The 23,791-nt window shown below is 37.1% G+C and overlaps 1 protein-coding gene across 3 annotated transcripts in view; it reads right to left on the reverse strand.

The window, feature by feature from the left end:
* Positions 1 to 2,219: 2,219 nt before the first annotated feature.
* Vcan (versican) overlaps positions 2,220 to 23,791 on the reverse strand; it is a 92,890-nt gene continuing 71,318 nt past the window's right edge. For all 3 annotated transcript variants that reach the window (XM_076927114.1, XM_076927116.1, XM_076927115.1), the window contains 3 exons: positions 9,035 to 9,179; positions 4,411 to 4,593; positions 2,220 to 4,265 (listed from right to left, as the gene is read on the reverse strand). In XM_076927114.1, coding sequence (XP_076783229.1) covers positions 4,138 to 4,265; positions 4,411 to 4,593; positions 9,035 to 9,179 — 456 coding nt within the window. In that variant the 3' untranslated portion in view covers positions 2,220 to 4,137. The remainder of the gene's footprint in view (positions 4,266 to 4,410; positions 4,594 to 9,034; positions 9,180 to 23,791) is intronic.

Raw genomic sequence — 23,791 nt, forward strand, 5'->3', positions numbered from 1 at the left:
CTACCCTGTAACTTTATTTTAGAATGTGCACTATCAAAAATCATTTAATGGTAACTTCCCACAGCAGTGTACTTTTGATCTTCGCCAAGGATCATTGATGGACTCACACAAGCTCTGAATTAAATTCCAATTAAAACCCAGACTTTGCTTGTTCTGTAAACGCTCAACAGACCCTTTCCTGTGCTCTTCTGGCACTTGTTCTTCTTGTAGGTCTGGTATGCAAACACACTGGGACGAGCACTAATGGGAAAAGTTCACTTAATCTTAAACAGTCCTTTGTAAACTTTCTGTTTAAGCTTGTTTTAGAAAAGAATAACTTGAGCAAATTATCCTGGTTTGTTTAGCAAATATGACTTGCAGCAGAGAGGTAAGAGTGGTCTTTAAATTTCATTGCTAACACCACACTGTGAGTCCATTGCTTCAAAAACAATTTCTCTGCCCTTCTAATGTTAGACAGAAATAAAAGGAAACACACTAAAAATAGACATTACTAGGTCTTCTACAACTTGGTAACACTATTTGCCTTTCTCTGGAACGTTTTTCTTTCATAGACTTTTCTCCTGGGAAAATCTTCCGCACAGAACACGAACTAAATCAACTCTGAATCTTTTGCAATCCATTTTCTTTTGATGTGTTTGTTTCAAAACATCTTAAAATCTGAGCAAGTAAGATAGATGGCTTAGAAGGTAAGCATGCATGCCGCCAAGCTTGGTGACCAGTTTTATCACCAGGTCCCATGTTAGAAAAAAAACAACTCCCACAAATCATCTTCTGACTTCTATGGCACACGCATGCCCCACAGAAACACAAATGAAATGAACTAAGATTCAACTGAAAACTAACTCCCTAAATTTATTCTACACACTTTATAATTTCCTGGCTGATGTTGGTCCATCTCTTACTTTTTGTGCTCCATGTAAATTCAGTTCAGAGCAAGAGAGAGCCACATTAGAAGGATATAGCCTTCCTTCTTCAGCCTCTGACACTTCTTTTCCATTTCTGCCACCCTAGAATTGCACCTCCCTATGGAATTCTGTAATCCTAATGTTGCCTTAGAGTAGTGCAAATCTCACACTTGCACAGGATCACTAATTCAGAGATTAGTGCCTAGTTCAACCAACAAATAAGCCGATGTAAATGTACAAAAGAATAATTTCCACTTAAACTTGAGTGAAAGAAATGACAGACTTTATACTAAGGCATCAAACTCAGAATGAAAAATAGTCTTTGTTTCTCTTCCTTTTGTTTGTTTTATTTATATTATTTTCAGACAGGGTCTCACTCTGCAACAAAGGCTGGCCTCCAACTCCTGGCAACTCTCCTGTGTAGGATTCCTGAGCCCTGAGAGTGCTGTCATGCCTGGTTTGAGAATCTCTTCTCTACTATGCAAGTCCAATTTTATGTTACTTTTTATATTTCAGGAGAGAAAAAGACCTTAAACTAATTTGACTCACTTTTGCCCCATATTTTCTAGAAATCCATACTATCATCATTCAAATTGTCAAAAAGGTATTTTCAGTAAAATTGGCCCAAGGGCTGTATCCAGTATAAAAACTTTTATTTGGGCACATATGTCAAACATATTTTCTACTGAATCTTCAGAAACTATGACCATGCCTGGAAAACGGTAAATGCTTAGTAAGGGTTGAATGAGCAAGGACTGTAGGAATCACTATGGATAGCTGAATGCATGATAACTTACTGGTCTGACGTCATCTGATAATTAGATATCATCATTTAGCTTTTAAATTAAGCTTCTAGATAGATAGCAATCAGAAACATGACATTTTAAGTTTCTTCTGACTATATCACACAGGGTCTGTAGATTATAGGTTCTCTCTATACACTGTGTCCACAGGACAAAGAACTTCATCTCTCAATACCCAACTCTCCCTCCAGATATAATGGTGGTCACCATAGGCCTCTTGTGAGATGATCCTGTGTACACTTGGTTGGTTCACAGGAAAGCAGTCTCCAATATAAGCTGTCACTGTCTTAGCACAGCTCTTCCATATTGTCGACTCATGCACAGTGGGGAGATAAGCACACTGCTAGACTGACTAGCTCGGTTGCTATAGGTGAATGGAGTCACTGCTTCACTAACCATAAAATTAATTCATCCAGGCAAGGAGCTTGTTCCCTGTGATAAAACCAGAGCATAAAATATGTGCTGTGCATTAGGGCTTAAAGGTGGAAATAAACAGACAAGTCACAATGTAGTAAAAGAAGAATTTTTAGGTTTCTTTGGTGAAACAAAAGCAGATATAAAAAGTTACAAAGATTTTAGATTTTCATTCACAAAAAAAGTCATTCACATTTTACACTATACATGTTATAATATAAATACAGGGAAGTATTATGTGCATTGTAATGAAAAAGAAAAAAAGCCCTAGTAAGTCAACACGGTGTGATTTTCTGTGCTCTAGAACACATTAGGATGGACTACACTTACTGCCCAGACCTAGGACCTTGCCTAAGACACTATGGATGCTTGTGAGCACAGCCATTCCCTCTAAGCCAAAGGAGGTTTTGTGAGAAACAATCAACATAGGACCAACCCCAGTCTGCTCTTCCTCTACTCTTCTTTGACCTGATGTATAAAACATAAAGTCTGCCCATACTTATGGGATGCCACATGATGCTTCAATGCTTGTTTTCATTGAGTCATTTCAAAGCTGGTTCCTGTTCACATTTTCCTTGTAATTTTTCTGTAGGTCATTGTCAATGAAGGGAACGGATGAGCCTTAGGCTTCTTTCCATGAGCAGTTTTAACTTTGAGCCTTAAAATATCTAGATAATTATTCCCATGTCATCTTCAGCAACCACTATTCAAACACAAGGGGTAAATGCGTGAAGTGAAAACTTCAACACATACACTCCACCTAACGGTAAGCAATGACCACACTATTCTACACCTACACGCTTACTTGGAATGGGAAAACACCACTTACGGATAGCTAAACACGTTTCCATTCTCTGTAATAAACACTTGGAGAGTTCTATCCGTCACATTATTGAAACAGGAAGGGAGTACCTATATTATAAGGTTTCAAACTATGAAGAAAATATAAAAGCTAACACTGAATAATTACTAGCATACTGCATTGATTTCAGATCTTGGGGAAAATAACATCCAATAAATTAAATCCGTATGGCTTACTTCATTTATTTATGTGTGCTTCGCAGCTGCAGCATTCATACATGAACATTCAAAACTTTTATAAAGGATTAAAATGGTTATATGTACAAAATGGTTTGTTTTTGCACGAATGTTGTTTTAAGAAACCCCCCTCCCCCACCCTCCACAACCCTTGGTCTATATCCATTCCAAATACCTTGATCTGTTACCTTACCAGCATTAGTGTTAAGAAAGCCATTGTAAAGGAAACCTGGTTGAGTTAATAATTAGCAATTTGACCCCTAAAAAAATGTTCCAGGTCATAGAAAAGTCCTCCATTCAGGCGCTTCGTGTAAGTGAAGAAAAAGAAATATGGCCAAGTGGAGTTACACCCTGGAGCTCCGAGAGTTTCATCAGCCAGGCATCATCAGCGTGGCTCCCCTGGCTGACAGGCGTGCAGAGACCTGCAAGATTCTGTTTGCTGGTTGTCCAGAAAAGCCATCCTCAAACTTGCTGACAGTCAAAGGGTAGACAAAACCATTTCCAGCCTAAGCCAGCTATAGCAAAGCAGCCAAACTAATGATTAAAGACCTTGAAAGCTCCGTAATCATCATTAAATATGCCTGAACTGAGTGTGATGTTTTATTTTATATACAGGATTAAAATCAACATTAAATCATCTTATTTACATGGCCATCAGTGCTGATGTTGCGCTTTTTAAATAGTACAGTAGGCTGGTGTACAGGAAACAGTCTGCACTGGAGGCAGAGAGAGAGCTAAAGAAATTAGATAGCCTGAAAATGGTTATCTTCTTCACTTATTTTCTTTCACTTTATTCGCTTTTTCAAAATTCCATGTTTCATTGAAAATATTTTAAGAGTACAGCCACCCCAAATGACCAGACGGCAGTCCCAAAATCCAAACCAACTGCTAATTCTTCTTGAGGTGATAGGAAAGGCACGGAAAGGCAGGGCTTTGGCTGAAATGATGAATGAAGCACATGTTCGCCATTTTAAGGATCAGCGCCTCGTTTCCTGCCACCTCCGGCTCCAGCGATGCTCGTGTTTTGATGTATTTACAGAATTGTCCTTTGCTGATGAGGAATTTTTTAAGTATTTCTTAGAATAAGTCCTTTGGTATGCAGATGCTACATGGAAGAAAACAAAGAAAGAAAGAAAACACAACAGTATTACTTGCTCCATACCCTAAACTACTGATACTACAGCCGTAAAATGTAGGTGTCTAGTATCTGCTAAAGCACGGTTGTCCATTCCTTCTAAAGGACCACTTACGGTTCATGCAGGTTATTTTAGGCATAGCCCATCTCCCATTTCCTAGGCACCGGATAGTTGGAAGGTGACGTTGAATGAAACCATCTTTGCAGTGATATCTAATCAAGGAGTTGATTTCATAACGTGGTTTCATCTTTCCAAAGGTCTTGGCATTTTCTACAACAGGGGGTTGGCCGCAAGCAACTAAGAAAAAGCAAATTGTGTTATTTCCAAGAAATCTAAGCATTTAAATTAGTGTAAGCATCAGAATTAATCTCACTCTATTTCTTTACTGTAACACCTCAGAGCCTCAATCTTTGTAAAAGGCATTTATATAGAATTTTAATTTATATAGAATTTAAAAATGAAAACAATTTAAAATTTTTAGATTGAGGCTCTGGATGCATATTTTTCTTTTATCTCAGATCATGTCATTTTGAGTTATATTTTTATTAAAATGAAATATCATTAAACGGCATACACTTACCTATCCATCTACAAAGTCACCTTTCAAAAATAGCTCCAGAAAAAAAAGAAAACCAAGTGTCTAATATCAATAAGTAGCCTATTAACATTGTTTTCCTTATTATCTCTCACCTTTTATTAAACAATCTTGAGTTGGAATAACGACATATTTCTAATAGTGAATTATCACTATCATTTCCAAGAAAAAAAAAAAGCAAAAACAGTATAATCTTTAACACCATTGATTTGAAATATAGACATACATTTCTAAGTATAAATAAAATGTTACCTGGTCCTATGTATTCTATACTAAAACAGGGAAGAGTGGACAGTGTTCCTGCCTCAGGGGTGTCTATCTGTCTGTTGTTTGAGACAGAGTGTTATGTAGCCCAGGGTGATTTTGAATTCTCTATGCAGTAAAGGATGACAACGAATCCCTCATCATTCTTGCTGTACTTTCCACATGTCTATATCACAGGTAAACACTACTTTTCCTGGTCTACGTTGTCGTTATAAGCACTGGCTAACCTGGCCTTCTTGCACACCAGAAATTGGGGACAACTATGGAATTTATACTTCAAAATCTTAACATATTAAAATTTTTTAATGATTACATTTGTTTAATCTGTATTAGATTTATTTAATCTAATATTAGAAAGCTGTTTATAAATACATTATTTTTCAATGACAAATTCAGGTTTAATTTTAATATATTTCTGCTTTATCCAACCTGCACCTACACACTGCATTTATTATAATATTAAAAGCTATAATAGGACAAGCAGCAGATAGAAGGAGGCTATGGTGATAGAGAAGATTAAAATTATCCACTGGATAAATGATTATTTGTGGTTCTATATTGTACTGACAAATCACAAGCTGAATTTATTTTTATCATCTTTAGGAAATAATTGCATGATTCCCTCAAAACTGTTTATATATAAAGATTATATTTCAAAAGCTAAAATAATTCAGTTGAATGTTGTGGCTAGAATTAGTCAAAACATATAAGCTTGCTACTTGACAACATGGAAGAACAGTAGAGGAAGCAATCTTAAAACATTAACCATTGCATATTCATATGACAAAATATATTTGCTTCCCTACCTCACAGAACACATGGAAAGCCAGTTCTAGGTAGCTTAAACATACAAACACAAATGGCAAAGTTATAAAACATTCAGCAAACAATACCAAATATCTTTATGATTTTAGGGTTCATAAAGACTTTTATTCAAAGCACAGAAAAAGCTGGAATAACAAAGTAACATTAAAAATATGAATTATCTTCAACCAAAAAACATAATGTGAGAGTAAAAAAAAAATCCTAAAAACTAGGAGAAGATATTTACAAAATATATAACTGTGAAGAGATTAGAAATGAAGATGTAATAAGAACAAATCATAATAGGACAAAGGAATCATTACCAAAATTAAAGAAAAGTCATGAATAAAAAAATGTGCTAAAAAGATCTACAAATAACCAATAAATACATAAAAATTATTGTCAACAAATACCCAAGAAGATGCAAATTAAATCAAAAAGGATAATATTTCATACCCACCAGACTGGCCCAAAATGTCTCAAGTCCAATAATATCAAATGTTGAAGAAGTGAAGTGTCAGGGGCCTCTCACACCTGGCTGGTGGGAGTGGGAGTTGCTACGTTTGGGATGCAATTTGGCATGTGCTAATAAATATGATGATACCTAAATCTTATGATCAGCTTCTTCACTCCTGGAAGTATGTCCTACAGAAACTCATGGAAGTCTACCAAGAGCAAGTTTAGGAATATTCATAGAAACATTATTTATAACAGTTAAAACACTGATTGTAATTCACATAGTCACTGGTAAGGAAACTATCAATAAAACGTAGTTGTAGCTAGTGAACTACTTACACAACAGCAAAAGCAGAGAATGTGCAGCTACATAATTCATATTGATGAATTTAAATAACTAGGCAGAATAGCAAAAAAAAAAAAAAAAAGCAAGGTATAGAGTACACATATAATATGATTCTTATGTAAGCGTCAAAAAATCGGAGACAAATACTCTATCGTTCTGGGATAATGTTACAGGGAAAACCAAAGAAACCAATTCATTATCTCGGGCAGGAATTTTGACTAGGAAACACTAACAAGATGGTCCAAAGATGTATGGACAGCAGGAAGGAAGGAAGGAAGGAAGGAAGGAAGGAAGGAAGGAAGGAAGGAAGGAAGGAAGGAAGGAAAGGAAGGAAGGTGTTCTTTTAAAAATGCTGCTTTTCTATATACTAAGCATCTTTTCTTACTTGTAAATAATTAGGACTACTTAGGCCTGTAGGCTTATAGGTGTCTGAAGTATCTAAGAGACTATTTAAAAAGCCTGTCAACATTGACATTATAAAACTCTTCTAGAGCCATGAGAGAAGAATCCATTCTTTAATGAAGTGCTGTTAGCATCTTTCAAAACTCATCCCAATTGGAAAATTTAACACATGTTATGTGAAATTTTCTTGGCTCCAAAACTGAAGTTTTCAACCATTTTACTTTCTCTGTAAACTGTACCTGCCCCCAGAAACAATGGCCATTAGTAGAGTCTTCTGGTTGGCACAATAAGAAGGTTGTATGGAGCCAAGAGTACCCTTGGTATTCATAACACAGAGGGCCTGGAGGATGCTAAGTATTCTTGACGAATTGGACAGTCCATCCCAGTAAAGATCTATGCCCTGCTCAAAGTGTCGATGTTGTTGCTACAGTGAAACTGTGCTACAGGACAAACAAGCTTAAGAAAAGCACAGTGAAAAGCATGATGCTGGGACCATTCAGAGGTCACAGAAGGCAAACACGACATTTTGATAAAGACAAACAGTTTATTAAAGACTTGTTATCCTGGAAAAGGGAAAACAGCAAATACTCGATTTGCTATTTTTACCAGTTCCACGCAGAAGCGCTGAGGAAATGCACAGGAAGAAAGCTTCTTATGGAGATAGTGCATTGAGGATAAGTGTTACCCTGGATGAGAGATCAACAGAGTAGTCATCAACAGCAGGAGAGTTTCATCTAGACTAGGGCTGTGTCCATCTTAATGTTCTCTCTCCCAACACAGTTTGTTATAGGTGATAAGTCTTGCCTAGCATTTTTATCACACACACAATATCTATATATATATATTCTAGTATGTTTTAATTCAAAGACAATTCAAATGTATTTTACAATTTGCATTAGAAGTTTGTACTCTTTCTTAAGGTGGGTCTTGGTTGCCCTAGGAACCAGATATCCATGCTTTAAAATCGTTTTCACAAGTAGTATTAAAGTTCTCTTATGGGATACCCATTGCTTTAGAAAAAATGGTTATACAGCTGTACTCATGCTACAGTAATTCAAACATATTAGTCATTGACAAACACTACATAATCTTCAAACTCAAATTTCTTGGTATTTTTTGTTGTTGTTGTTTTTCTCCCGCTTAACACTAACCAAACAATTCTCATCCTGAAACTTGCTTTACAACTGTCTTTGTTTATCAAATGTTGAAGACACTCAGATTACAGGCACAGGGATGACAGTTTTGTTCCATTGATTACAAGTAGAAAATAAACCTCTTAAGGAATGCTTAAAAATGTTCAAATGCACGGCAAAGATCAAGCAATTAGTACAAACAGGGACTACTCAATACTCAGATGAAGACTGTAGTGCATAGGAGCCTGCAGCCCCCTCTAGAGCAGTTTCTCAGCTCTGCAGTCTCAGCCCACTGAAGCACTTGAGCAGGGGCCAAGGGCAGCAGATCTTCCTAAAAAACAATACTGCCTACTGCAGGATACTTCCAATAGTTTTGCTGCCAATATCTTTAGAATTCTCTTCACCAGGATAATAAATGAACGAATAAATAAATAAATAAATAAATAAATAAACAAACAAACAAACAATCTTCTATGGGTCTTTGGCCAACAATTTCTTAAAGTTGTTATGGGCAGTTTACCTGTATATAAATACTACCTTCTTATCTTAAGAACGTGAAATATAGTGAGGATAGTACTGAAAACAAACCTTTTCTTTCTACTGGGACAGCAAAACAGCCCTAGGCCACAAGAAAGGACAGAGCAGGTCTCATTTGCACCTCCAAGGGTGAAACCTTGGCTTCCAGACTCTGCCGTCAATTGGTATGCAGATTCAGTGCCCTGCAGAAGCACCCCTTACCTGTTCCCTTCTTGCAGGTGTAGGTGAGGTGGTAGTTGCAGGGGACATCGTTCCACTGGCCATTCTCATGCCAAATGATCACAACGCAGTCTTCTCCAGCAGAAAAGAAGCTGTCAGGCTGGTTGGGTCTCCAGTTCTCATATTGCTGCACAAATGGAGACAGAAGATAAATAAACACTCAACAGTCAGAGCCCCAGTGGCTATCTGATTGGAATGGACTCCACAATTTCTATTCAACCACAAGACGAAGCTTATTTTCATGGTAAATACTTTCAAACTCTTTATGGAAAATATACTATCTCAAAGGCTTTGTTTAACAAACAGCTATAGTTTGTCAATGAAATGTCCTTGAGAAATGTTGGTGTGGTTAACCTAGATTTCTAAATCTGTAAATTGTCCCCACTTTAAGTTTCTCATTGTTTTACTGTTAACTTTAATAACAATCGAAATGAGAGAGACAAAAAATTCATTCTTTTTAATCAATTATGATTTTTTTTCTAGACTTAACCCTAAACTTTACCTAGTGCAGTACACTAATGCATGTGTAATAATAGTAAGAGCAGCGCTAAGAAGCCTCCTGAACCTGGTAGGAAAATGCAAGCTCAGGTTTACAGGATACCTAAGTGACAGTCACTGGGGATACACAGGTATGTTAGTTAAATTCATTTTTAAATGTATCTTTGGTTTGAAACTGAGTAAAGGATTTGTTACAGAAATATAAAGTTGAGCCTTGTAGTATATTGAACTCCATAGAGACAGCTCTGGGCAAGCAAGAGTGGGACAGGCACTGGGTGACTGTGCCTCACGGAAGAAAATCAACTAAACCTGGGCAAAGGAGATCCTAAGAATCCAAGAGGAAAAAAAGTCCTCATATGCGTTCTTTGTGCAAACCTGCCAGGAGGGACACAAGAAGAAGCACCCAGATGCTTCTGTCAGCTTCTCAGAGTTCTCCAAGTAGTGCTCACAGAGAGTGCTAAAGAAAAGAGGAAATTTGAGAAAGAATTTGAAAAGGGGAGTATGAGAAGAAGAATGTCAAGTTGAAGGAGAAATACAAGAAAAGGATATTGCTGCCTACAGAGCTGAAGGAAAACCTGATGCAGCGAAAAGGGTGTGGTCAGGGGGGAAAAGAACAAGAATAAGAAGGAAGAGGATGATGAGGATGAAAAGGATGAAGAGGAAGAAGATTGTGATGATGAAGAAAAGTTGGTTCCAGCACAGTTTTTTCTTGTCTATAAAGAATTTAACCCCCTGTATATAACTCACTCCTTTTAACGAAAAAATTAGAATGTAAGGCTGTATAAGATTTGTTTTTAAACTGTACAGTTGCCTTTTTTGTATAGTTAACACACTATCAAATACGTCTTTAAATATCCAGTCTTTAAATATGTCTTTAAAATCACCTGCCCTAGTGGTTATTTTGTAGGGAGGTTACAGCAATAGTTCAGTCAGTAGAATTAAACTTTCTAAAAATAACTGACAATGTCTATCAAGAAACTCAGAAAGTATGGATCCATAATTCGGTTTCTAGTACTCTATCCTCAAAAAACTAACCAAAGATAAGAACAACATCTATGGTAAATACTCTTTATAGGAAAGTTTAATGGAAAACATCACGTAGGAAGACCAGACTTTGAATAAATTTTGGTGTGGCCAGGAAAAGAATATTATATAACCATTAAATATTTTATCATTGAAGACTGTTCAAAGAAATAAAAATATACATTAAGATACAGGATAATATCAAACTCACACATCATTTCAGATGTCATTTGATGTGTGTATAATAAGACCATTGATGTGTGTATAATAAGACCAAACCAAAATCCAGTAAAAACCCTATCAAGTTTCTATAAGTGCTCTGACACTGAGTTTTTCATCTTTTTTTTTTTCTTATTTTCTAAATTCTACAGAGTATGAACAGCTAGGTTTCTCATCAGTGAAAGTAAGTATTATGAAATTATCTCTATATTTATCAAAAGTATTCACAGATTCTAACTAAGCTGGTTTAAAGGAGCCTCACCAGATGCCACTTCACAGTCCCAAAGTCCCTCAACAGCTTTGTGCTTTTAGCTGACATTTCCTTCTGCTCTGATAGCACTGGCGCTGTTCTCACACTGAAATTCACTCGACTTCTATGCCACAGAACTGCTTCTTTGGGCTTAAACTGAAAAAAAAGATTTAATTGTCTGTGCTGAGAATTGCATCTGTCACCTAGCAATGTATCAAAATATGTGTTTTTGTTGTCTGGCAGCTCTGGCTTAGTTGTGCAGAACCAGGTTTTCGTTTTGCAGCTTCTACAAGAATGTCTAATGCCTACAGGGGTGTTTCACTATCACCTTGCCATAACTCAATAGTGTCTTTTACCTTAGTTAGGGTGATTTGAATTTGTTCATGTTGTTGCCAAATTGGCTCAGGGATGCTGTTTCATCCTTAACTTTTTTTTTTTTTTTTTTTTTTTTTTTTGGCCTATTTAACTTTTATGGCAAATGAGTAAAAATAAATAAGTAAATAAAAACTTGACTATAAATGTAATAATGTATTTTTCATTAACATTAAATATTAGGAAAATATCTCTCCTGAGGAAATAGATTCAGTTATAAGAATGTAAGCTCTCACCTCCTCTATCCATAGCAACAAAGTAAGAATTATTTAACCAAGCAGAGAAAACCACAGCACCTCCCATGTAAAATGTTTTTCTTCACTTGGAGTTAAGAACAAGCATCTTGGGTGATGGTGTTTGCCTGTTTTGCTTTGTTTCATTTTTGTTCTATTTTTGGCTGTTTGGTTTTTGCTTTTAAAGTAAGCTCTTACCACATAGTTCAGGTAAGCTTCAAACTTGCCTTGTAATCTTGGATGATCTACTCTGAAGTAACCCGACTCAACCCACTCCTATCGTTGGATTGGCAAACCAGGAGTTATTCTAAGAAGCCAGCATGGGTTTAAAAAATTGCCTTCAAAACCTTTATCCAGAATAGGTGCCAGCCACGTGTCTACAGAGTTATGCCTCCAAGACTCTGCTTTCTCACTACCCTGAACTCTGGTTGCCTTGAGAGAAAATATTCAAATTATTTTGTTCTTTCATTCTCATCTGATGGCAAAGAAAAACTATGACATAAAACTCAAAGGGTTGATGTAAAAGAATGTCAACTCAGATGCAAATGTTTCTTCTGTTTTATTAAAAGATAATTTGACCCAGAATAAAATTGCTTAATGCTTTATATCATATGACAAAATTACTCTGGGAGTTTCAATTAAATAACTAGCTAGCTCTCTATACCTGAAAAACAAGTTCTCAAATGGCAAGCATTTCAATTAAATTAAATTTAGTTACTTTTCAGTTACTGCCTCCCCCAACTGAATTCAAATATATCACCTGCCAAAATAATAAAATGGTTGAAAAAAACCCTGGCTGAACTCCAACAGCTAATAAGTATGGCTCTGTTATACAAAACTTGTCTCCACATACAGGAAAGTTGTTCCAGACCAACCCAAATGTTTCTGGGAAAAAAATTCAGAGCAGACTAAAGTTATTCATCTAAGTATGTACCAAATTACAAATGCTCACATTTGTTACAAATAGTCTTTCTTGTCAAAATTGTCCTGCTGGCTCTCGGCAGCCCACATGACATTCCCAGCATCCTAACCCCTCAGGGAAGGACCTCAGGTTTCAAAGCAACTGAATGGGTTTCTCTCGGAATAGATGCGGAATTAGTTTTCTTCCCCATGTCTGGAGTTCCCCACCTGTCTCAGTCAGCATGGCAGGTAGGGAGCATTGGATGGGAGGCAGAGTCAGCTTTGGGCAATTTTCAGTATCGTACTACAAGGAGAATCTTGTAGTACTTAGTCATATATGAAGGCTAGAGATGGCAAATATTCATTCATAGTAGGTGATATTTTATCTTTTAAAATATGTAGCATATGATCATGGTTAATGATACCAAAACCTCAGTAATTAATCAGCATGCCAGGTATAAACAATCCAACCAAAACAATGTAATTTACCTAGTTCACCTTTCCGTATATAGAAATCAATAACTGCCTCTCTACAGATGACTATTAAAAACTTGCTCTAGATATATATAAGACTTATAAATAAACACGAACTTTGCTCTAGTCCCTAAAAGGGAGAGGGGGGGTAGGCTTGGGTTCTGCTTTAAGTACTGATTTCATTAGAAGAAAGAGAACAAGGTTATCAGGCATTAGCTGCTGCTGCTGCTGCTGCTGCTGCTGCTGCTGCTGCTGCTGCTGCTGCTGCTGCAGTGATTGGCACAAATAAAGACCAATTAAACTCTGAGGAAGTGTGTGAACATCTGGGTAGCAAGGAGAGGTTCTTAAGCATAAACTGGTTCACTTTTCCCCAGTGCACCACTCCAAAATAATATTTTGGTTTTGGGTTTTGTTTTGTCTTGTTGTTTGGTTTTTGAGTTTTCAGTCTTTTGTTTGTTTGCATGGTTTTTTTTGTTTTAGTTTTTATTTAGGGGTTTGGTTTTGTGAGTGTGTGTGAGTGTGTGTGTGTGTAGTGTGTGTGTGCGTGTGTGTGTGTGTGAAAAGTCTAAAGAAGAAGTGGTAGTGTCTGGGAGGAGTTTGGGAGCATGGATATGATGTACAAATCCTATCTCCATGTATGAATTTACCAAGAAATGTATAATAATATTTCAAGTGAATTGAGGAGAGGAGTGGGCATGAATATGATCAAAACACACTGTATAAAATTATCAAAGCACTAATAAAATATTGTATTTATTTTAAAAGTGACAGTAAGTAGTCTAATATTTTATCTTAAAAAGGGGTGAGTTTCAATTTCAATATCAAACTTTAGGATTCGAAATGGAAGATTCATAGAATATTTTAAATGTCCAGTATGGGGCTAGAGAGATGGCTCAGTGTTTAAGAGTACTTGTTGCTTTTACAGTTACTTCAGGTTTGATTCCCAGCACCCACATGGTGAACTAAGAGATCAGACACCATCTTCTGTCATCTCTTCTGAACTCTCCAGGAACTAGGCATGCATGTGATGCATATACATGCAGACATGCATATGTACATACATGCAGAAAAACACTAATCCTCACACAAAGTAAGCCTAAAATAAAACTTTTTAAAATACCTGGTTTAAATCTTGTATTATCATTGTAAACTGAGACATTTTAAATTAGAATTTTAGCAGTGACTAGCCCTTCTTTACAGTCTTTTCACTTAACTTTATTTAACTTCGTAAAATAACCACAGTAAAAATCACTGAGCACTGATTTTTCTGATGAATCACTCCTAAGAGACATTGGGTACCTTTTATTTTACTAGGTTCCAGTTAATAGAATGAAAACAAATTAAACAGAATTGTCATAGCCATGAATCTATGCAGTTTCATCTGCAGGTGAGCTTTGAGATGTACCTTGCTTTCATATATACACACAAAGAATATTCATGTACACATGTATGCACAACGGTCTACTCATACAGTCCTAGTAATTATTGGCACCTGGATGATATATGGAAGAAGCTGAAGATGTCTTTATTCATATAGACTTGAGTAGCAGATTAATTCTGCTGAAATCTATTAGAGATGAACCAAAATGGCCAGAAGAACAGACAGACATATTTCCAGTGAGATGGGAAGTCTGAGGTGTCTATTATGCAGATTTGAAAGTTAACTGAACACTTTGTAAATGCTGGCCGCCCATCCTGGACAAGTCAAGATTATGCTTCTGGTTATCTCAGATATCACTGGCATTGCAAATCTTGAATCTGCAACTGTCAGGACCCTTCTATATCTGTCTATATATCCACCCAGATATTTAGCTATAATTCTTCAGCTTAGATGCCATCATATTTTATACTTTAAAATATACTATACTTTGGATTTCCTGGAGTAGCTAACCAAAGAATGTGCTTTGGAACAATTTTGATGGTGCTAAAAGCATTTAAATATCATATATATCCTATTAATAAAAGTAACTTGACACCTTTCCAAGAATGATTTTAGGGGAAATTGATTAAATTTTCAACTATAATTTGGATTTGTATTCCATGAAAAATTCAATTGCCGCTCGTCATCTTCCTTTTTGCTCCAAACACAGATAATTTTATTGACAGAAAAAAGTTTCATACTAAGCCACAGATGTCCCTCTCAGTTCACCTGCCAAGGAAAGAAGCCAAGGAAGTGATGTGCTGGCTTCTATTACTGTGTGTAAGTGAAGGTTCAAGAAAGAATGCTGCTAATTTTAACTTTATCTGCCAGGACTTTATCAAGCTTAAGGCTGTTAGTTTCACACTGTGTTTGCGAATTATCTCATTTTGCATTTAACTATTGGGTTTACGATATTATACATTTCAAAGCTATAGGAACCTAAACAATAATGTTTGTATTGAAATACAAAGCATAGTGTGACCACCAGGTGGTGACATAGACCGCTCAGTCTAGTAGTACTTTGTGTGTTAGCGTGGGATTTAGAATCTTTAGATTATTAACTCTACCTGGAGAATAAAAAAGTAAAATAAGTCTCATCTATGGCATGATCTCACTAGCGGCAGGCAAGTCCTCCCAGTTTTGTGACTGAAAGACTTTAGTACCAGATAGTCTACCTCCTGCATTTTCTAATCTCATCCTGTTCTGTTATTGACTGTTACAGCTGACATCTGAATTTTCTACCTAAGACAACCACCTACAAAAGCACATTTTTCCATGTTCCTATTAACAGTAGCTAATGATTTACATCGATGGTGAAATTTCATCAGATGATAAAATCATGTCTAATAGAACCACTGGGCATCTTTAGAGTAGGACCAATAAATAATTGTGCACCAATGCACAAAAATAAAGTGCATGCTGTGTGAACCTGCAAAGTTACACTCAGAAAATATCACACCTATACTACAAAACTGACCTGTGCAAACTCTTTTATTCATCTGGGACCCCATAAATCACCACTGGATTCCGAGAGACACAAACAAAGCCCTAATATAGCCCCTATAAGACTAAGAAGACTATCTCCAAAGAATACAAGCAAGTTACATATAGAAAACACTCTATAAAGAGCCTGGGTACCCACCACACACACACACACACACAGAGGAGCATGCATACACGCACATGCATACACACAGGAGCATGCACACACATACATGAACATTCATACGTGCACAGACACACACATGAACATATATGCATACACACATGCATACACACACTGATAAGGAGTTAGCTTTTCACTAGATAATTACTAGAGTCAACTTCATCTTCTAAAATATAGAGCAAATAGTTATCTGAGAAAAGAGGCCATGGAAGCCTCTTATTACAAAAAATCAAAACATTTTTCCTTCCTGGATAGCTCTGGCACACAATAATCATCTGTCTGTAGCCTGCGGGGGTCACATTTAACTGTTGCTCTTGAATGAGGCAATGCCTTCCCTGCAAGGCATATCTCAGGCTCTCCTAATCCATGCACTCTAGTCTGGGTCTTGATTTATTTACATTTTACAGGAGGTAATGGTTTTTCTGTTATCATTAGTTGAACCCACAACTGAAGAAGAAAAGAGCAGCTTTGTTTCAGAGGAGAAAGAGACATTTGTTTGGGCATCACTACCCACTGGAAGGCTGCAGTTGGATTCTACCAAACGGAATATGCTGAAGGGAAGGAAAATTAACGTGGGGTCTCCGGATAGCTGTTAAAGCGGCAATGTGCCCATTATTTTCCTAGCTGGCAGAGTTCTGTGCAGGGGAGACAATCTGGCCACTCTGGAGTACAGCACTAATCTTGTGAAATGCTGTGAGCTCACTGACTGACAAAGCAGTAATTATCAACAGCCTTTCCAGAGGGATGTAAGTTACTCCCACTGTGAGACAGGGGCCCCAAGCAGAGCCTGTAGGAGCAACATGCACTTAATCGCAAAGCACTGTGACAGTGGGCCCTCCACTCAAGCTGGTTTGCACAAGTCGTCCGTCATGAGACGCTAAGGAACCAAATGCCGGAGAAAGTGCCAAAAACCATTCAACTCCTTTTTCTTTGCTTTTTCCATGGTTGTGCATTGCCTTAAGCTAATTAGCAGTTAAATTTAAACATGTGCACATGATTCTAAAGTTTCACGTAGCAGTGCTAAGGGGCCTCCTGCATTCATTAAGTTTTCTTCACTTGCAGGGTAAACTGTCAATTACAAGATGATTTTCCAGTGGTGGCAAACACTTGTACTTCAGCAATTTACACCCATCATTAGACATCTGAGCAACAAAAGCAAAAGGTACAGACAAGGGTTTTATGTTCTGGAACTACACAGTGACGCATACCATCCTGAATGTAAGTTCAGAAGAAACAGCTGTTGATTCCAATCAAATTAAACCACAACAAAAGTAAAAATTTTTCATTAACAACGTAGTGCTCTTCGGTAGAAAGAAATCTATAGTCTTCTATTCGTGAGTAATAGGCTAAAGGCTGAGGAAAGAGCAGAATGTTTTTCTTGGCTTTGGAGCTAATCTACTGAAGCCTGTGAAGTTTGACATGATTAAATTAATATTGACATGCAATGTGACTTGTTCACCAAGATGTGACTCTTGGCTTGGAGCTAAAACCACATCACAGATGAAGCGTGTACAAGTATCTCAAAGAAAGCCTTCTAAGACTTCCCAGGTTCTTAAGGACTTCGAGGTTCTGTTGTGGGAGAACAGAATCTTAAAAATATTGTTATACCTAAGTGACACACAAAAATACCTGTTGTAGGATACAGTATGATATTTTAACACGTAGCAGCAACATGAAATACCATTAGAGTAACTGATCACCTCAAAGATTTATCATCTCTTTGTGTGAAAACATTTAAAGTTCTCTCTACTTGCTACTTTGAAAAACTTTATATATATATATATATATATATATATATATATATATATATATATATATTATTTTATTTTGGGTCATTTCTTGCCAAGTTATATGCACCCCTTTCTTGAGGTAAGAAAGATACAAACAAGTGCAGCCTACATCTCTGAATACGTTAGCATTTCCAATTCTTTAACATTGCCCAAGAAATGTCTTTTGTTTCCAGAAAAGGTGGTAATGGCACCTCACTGCAGAAAAGAGAGCAATAGTTTATGAGCTGCGATTTATTACTAATTTTGTCTGTCTTTTTTAAATGTCTCTAGGTTGTCAGCTATTGTTTTATCTTTTTTTCTTTTCAAAGCTATCTCTCACAGTGCACTGCCTGACAGATTAATGAGTCTATTTTATGAAAAGAAGTCATCTCTGGCTTTAAAGAGAAACCCAGCCTGGCAGTGGTGGTACACACTTTTAATCCCAGCACTCGGAAGGCAAAGGTAAGTAGACCTCTCTGAGTTTGAGGTCAGCTTGGTCTACAAAGTGAGTTCAAGGACAGCTAGGAATTCAGAACAACACCCTGTCTCAAAAAAAGAAAACAATAATTTAAAGCAAACTCACATCAATGTGGCTCTTTCTGTGTCACAAATCTAATAAGAGGTTGATGGGGAAGAAAGAGGGTCCAGAATTTGTAGCTGCGTTACCTTGACAATACTGAGTCACACTTTCTAAAATGGACAGGGGGATTCAGTAATCTCATGAAAGTATGTTAAATGGATTTTTCACAAAAAGAGTTAATCAAAAACAATTATAACATTAATTAGCCTGTTTTACTCTACAACACAACTATCAAGCTCAAGCTGAGAAAATTAAAATTAGGAATATGACATGATATCCCTATGGTTCAGTAGACTTATTCGAGAGTTTACTAAACAGACTGAGAAATATATTGATTTGAGGATGACTCTATATTCTCCCTGCAATTGACTGGCGGGCAAAAGAGAAATCCGAAATTCAAAGAAGCCGATGGCCTAGGAGAGAGAGCTCCACAGATAACATTGCCAAAGTGGGAATCACTGGAGTAAAAATGTGAAAGACTTGTACAAACTGTCCCCCAAAAGAAGACTAGTGATATGTTTTCTTTTAAGCTAGACTTTAAAAAACTTTCTAGAATGATGTAAGGAAGTAAGTGAATTCTCAGTTCTGCCCCTTTCTTAATTTCTGGACAACAACATTCCAAAATGACATTTTCCGTTGAAGTAGTTGCATCCAAGCCTCTGAAGTTACTGGGTTTGTGTGTGTGTGTGTGGGGGGGGGTTGTGAGGGGGGATAAGGGTTGCATGGGGGATGGAGGATAGGGGGAGCAGGAGGGAGGAGTGACTAATCACAGTGAAATTAATGCATACCCTGGGAAGTCCTCTTCTCTTGTAAGAATATTATTCCTGGGATATCAAAGAGAAATAAATACAGTAGCTGTCTTAAGTCTAAGATTCACAGCTTAATTTTGAACCCCTTGATGGGGGAGCAGGAAATGTATCTTAGAAGATATCCCAGTGTCTTGAGATGAAATTAGAGCAAGAGTTTAGAACATGCTTATCATCAAGGCAAATGTATGAAACATAGAATAGTGAGAGGTCATGATTTACTAACAGATGGGATAAACCAGCCTGCCTCCATCTTGGGCTTGAAAACTATCTTATAATAAAGATAAACTAGATTTATTCCTAATTATGATTAAATCTCTGTTTCTCAGGAATTTGGCTCTGCCTTACCTGTGACCTTAACTATAAATGGTTCTGTACTACCTATTTCAGGATGGACAGCCATGCCGTTGTTTTAATTAATTTGACCATGATTGGTTGTCAGTGGTCTTTCTTCCCGAATCCATGGGATAAAAATATTGCATATTAAAGTAAAGCAAAGGATGAGATTTGCAGTGTTAATAATAGAATTTTATATGGAAAGCAGGGAACTGAATGAAGACTCTTAAGAAAGGAGTAACAGTCCTAAATGGGGTAAATCCATCAAACTTGTTCCCTAAGGGCTCAAGGTACCCAACAGGGAAGATGAAAAGAGTATATGGGCCAGAGGGGATGGAGAATACCAAGAAAACAAGGCCTTCTAAATAAACATAATCAGGACACATATGAACTCTCAGAGACTGAGGCAGTATACAGAGGGTCTGCACAGGTCTACACCAAATGGGGTCCTGGATCTTAAAGGGGAGGTGGGCATAAGCCCCCATCCCAAATGCAGAAGCTATGTCCAATTAAAAGCCACTTCTAACTGAAAATTAAGTTTTCACCAAGGGAAACAAACCATTCTCTTTTTTGTTGTTTTGTTTTTGTTTTTCAAGACAGGGTTTCTCTGTGTAGTCCTGGCTGTCCTGGAACTCACTCTGTAGACCAGGATGACCTCAAACTCAGAAATCTGCCTGCCTCTGCCTCCCAAGTGCTGGGATTAAAGGCATGCACAACCACCGCCCGGCTTAAAACAAACCATTCTTACGGGCAGGCTGCATGGCCAACAGTAGACAGTCTACAGAATATAAACTCAACAGCATCTTTAGTGATATCTCTTCCCATAATGTCATGACAGGGCTCTGCCCATCTCCCACCCACTATGCCCTCCAAGCTATTGAAATTTTATCTTATTATTCTTTTATTTTTGTTTTTTTCTATTTGTGTTTTCTTTTTCTTCTCTTTTTTTTACTCCACATATCCTTTGCATATACATTATAGCTTTCAGTTTAGTATTTTTATGAAATTCCCGAATATGAGACTGAGTGGGTCTCTGTTTCCTGTGCCTTCTCCTGGGTTCTTTTCCTTCTGCTTGTTCATTTTGTCCCAACCTAATATGTTACTTTTTAATTTATCTTATTATACTTTACTTTATTATTATTACCCCATAGAAGTCTGTTTGTTTTCTAATGAGAGACAGAAAGGGACTGCCTCTGGATGAAACAGGAGGAAGGGGAAAACTGGGAGTAGTGGAGAGAGATGAGGGCCTGTCACTGGCACCAGGAGACACATCTCAGAGAGAATGCTTGAGACCACTCATTCATTTAACAATGGGTCAATGAAAAACTAAAGCAAAACCAAAAAACACAAAGTCAGTCTAACTGCCTGATAAGAAAAGTTTGTTCCAGTTCTTGGGCTTTAATGTATGTTTAACCTGGAGGGTTTAACTTAATGACTTTGAATGTGTAAGTGAGGTGACAAGGAGAGGAACTCCCAGCCCATGTCGTTTGCCAGTTTCTAATAAAGCACTGGGTGTGCTGAGCTGTCAGAGATGATGAAGATAAGGACGGGCTGGCTAGGAAAAAGCCAAGAAACAAAGTGAAAACTGAAGTGTGCTAAGAAAAATAACAAGGGAAACATAAGCTACAAGAGAAGCTGAGATACTTTTGTTTTCAGAAGTATACTTTGTCAAAGTCATTGGGCAAATACCCCAAATAAATAATGAAAAGATTTTTCAGCTAAAACATAAACAAGAATTTGGCCTTTTATCAATATTACCAACATCCTATTACAGAGGCCAATAAAGTATAAGGATTAATCAAAATCTGAGGAATACAGGCAAATTCCGATGACTTAGCCAGACAGCACCACTAATTTAGCACCAACACATGAATTAAATTAGTCTAGCTATGAAGTAAGATCATATTGAATATTATATGATTACACTTTGAACTTATTGGAAACAAAGTTTAATTATTTCAATAAATGAAATCACTGCCACTGAGATCTAAACTAAACTTTATTTTCTGGATTATACTGATTATTCCTGGATACTGAACAGAAAAAGATAGTATCTGATAAATAGTAAATGCTGTTTTTTCTTTTGACACCACTCTGCCTCCCAAGATGCATCACTCTAATAACGCCCAACAAGAAGTGTGAGAGAATGGGAAAGAAAGCACCCTAATGCAGAAATGAAGTCCTTGAAATTATACATGGCCGATCCACTTTCCCCAAGCGTAAGCAGATACTGTTTTTTTCCAGAAGAAGACTTGACCATTATATAGGACACCGTCAAAAGCAGAAAACCTTGGAATAGACAGTGAAATAAAGGAGAGCTATTTTAGCCAAGAGCCTACACATACGAAACCTGCTAAGGAGAACTGGGAGCATGTTTAGGAGACACCTAGGCTGTCTCAGAAAGAGGACACAGGAAAGGGTGGATCCAAAAGGAGAAAAGTGGGCCAGAGATCAGTCAAAAGGAGGCAGACTGGTGGGCAGCTGTGTTCTTCTGTTGAACCAAATGTTCAAAGTTAGGGGACACTCCTTAGAATGTTTTTATTTACTTGACACAAAGACTGGATTAGGAGGAAAACAAGGGTGTATCAGTTTGTTCTGGATGTACTTTTATCTTTTTTTTTTTTTTTTTTTGATAAACCTTGCTTGCTTACTTGGTTCATTTGCTGCCTGCTTCAAACAAAGCCTCTTAGGAAAGGCTTAGCCCTAAGACTTTAATGATATATGTGAATTATTAAGAGCCAGACTCCAGTTGATGTTCTGTGGTTATTATGTTACATTACTCTGCCTTCTTTTCAAAATATCCCATTCAGATATTTCTCTTTTGAAAAAGTGCAATGCTCATCAATTTACTGAATTTTGAGACAATATTGAGTGTAGAAATGATCATTTGATTAATTTGACAAGATCTTTCTGCCTACATGAAAATTTTATGGGCACAGATCAGGTAGAAAGATAATTAAAGGGAGTAGATAGGAAGACAGTTGCAAAATCTTATCTTCCAGGCATGAAGCATCCACTGCAAATACGGTATCACAGCAGTTATGGCTGCCTACACTGGGCCTTCTCAAGGCTGGGTCTGTTGACAATCATGTGTGCATTGAGGAGGGACTCTAGAGCCTTATCTCTTGCTGCTGAAAGTTGGCTATTTGTAGGTTCTGGGAAGGTACAGTCATTGGCTCCTGCTGTGTACCCAACGTGGAGCACACCAGACTTCAGTACATAGTTCTAAACTCAAGGTCACACAGGCCATTCTAGTAAAACTCAATGGGTCACAAAACAAGTCAAAAAAAGGTGTGAATGTGGGAAAGGAATCTATAGAAAAAAGGAAAGGTGACAGGGGAGAAAAGATGGGAGAGTGAGAAAAGAAAAGGTGTCAGTATGAGTAATAAAAATTCATGATAGCAGTACATATGAATGAAATTGTCAAGGAACATTCAATAAATAAAAAGATAACAGATATGAACAAAAGAGAGTGAATTTACTTTCTTGAGCAATAGTAGAATAATGATATATATCTCCAGCTAACATGTGTCAGAGACGTTACATTCCCTAACATATTTTTAATACTTTATATAATTGCCATAGAGAGGCCAGTCTGGTCTTATTGAGCTAGTTTACATGGTTGAGCAATATAGACTTCATTCTAGATGTGATGGGGAGAGGGGATTGAGGAGTGGCTCGGATCTACAGGACACATGTAGTGCCGATCCAACTTTACAGACCGAGTCTTGAACATTCTGGGTTCTCTTCTAAAGACAGAAGCTCACGAGGAACTGCACTTCAAATCAGCTGAGCTTTATCGGGACTTAATAAAAATCCTAACAAATTATGTTATTATTCAAATCAAAGTAGGATGAAATAGAAACTGTGGACCGAGTCCTGAGCTCAACAGTTTTCTGACTCTGGACAAAAAATTCAACCCAAGTGTATGGTGAGCCCTGAGAGTTCAGAAAAGAATCCTTGGACCGAACAGGGCTTCCAAATGCAGAGAGTAGTTCCCAGCTGATTCCAGAATGACCCTTCCCTTGTGCCAAACACAAATCTAGATGACTAGCAGGTGGTAATTAAAATTTAAGCACACAATTAATTCATACACAGGTACGTAAATCTAAAATTTAAAAATTATTAATGGCTTCTCTCCCTTTATTAATTTAGAACTTAATTTGCATTTACTGTCTAGCTGAGTGGATCTC

This window comes from Arvicanthis niloticus, chromosome 29 (genome assembly GCF_011762505.2).
Source record: "Arvicanthis niloticus isolate mArvNil1 chromosome 29, mArvNil1.pat.X, whole genome shotgun sequence".
Classification (NCBI taxonomy): Eukaryota; Metazoa; Chordata; class Mammalia; order Rodentia; family Muridae; genus Arvicanthis; species Arvicanthis niloticus.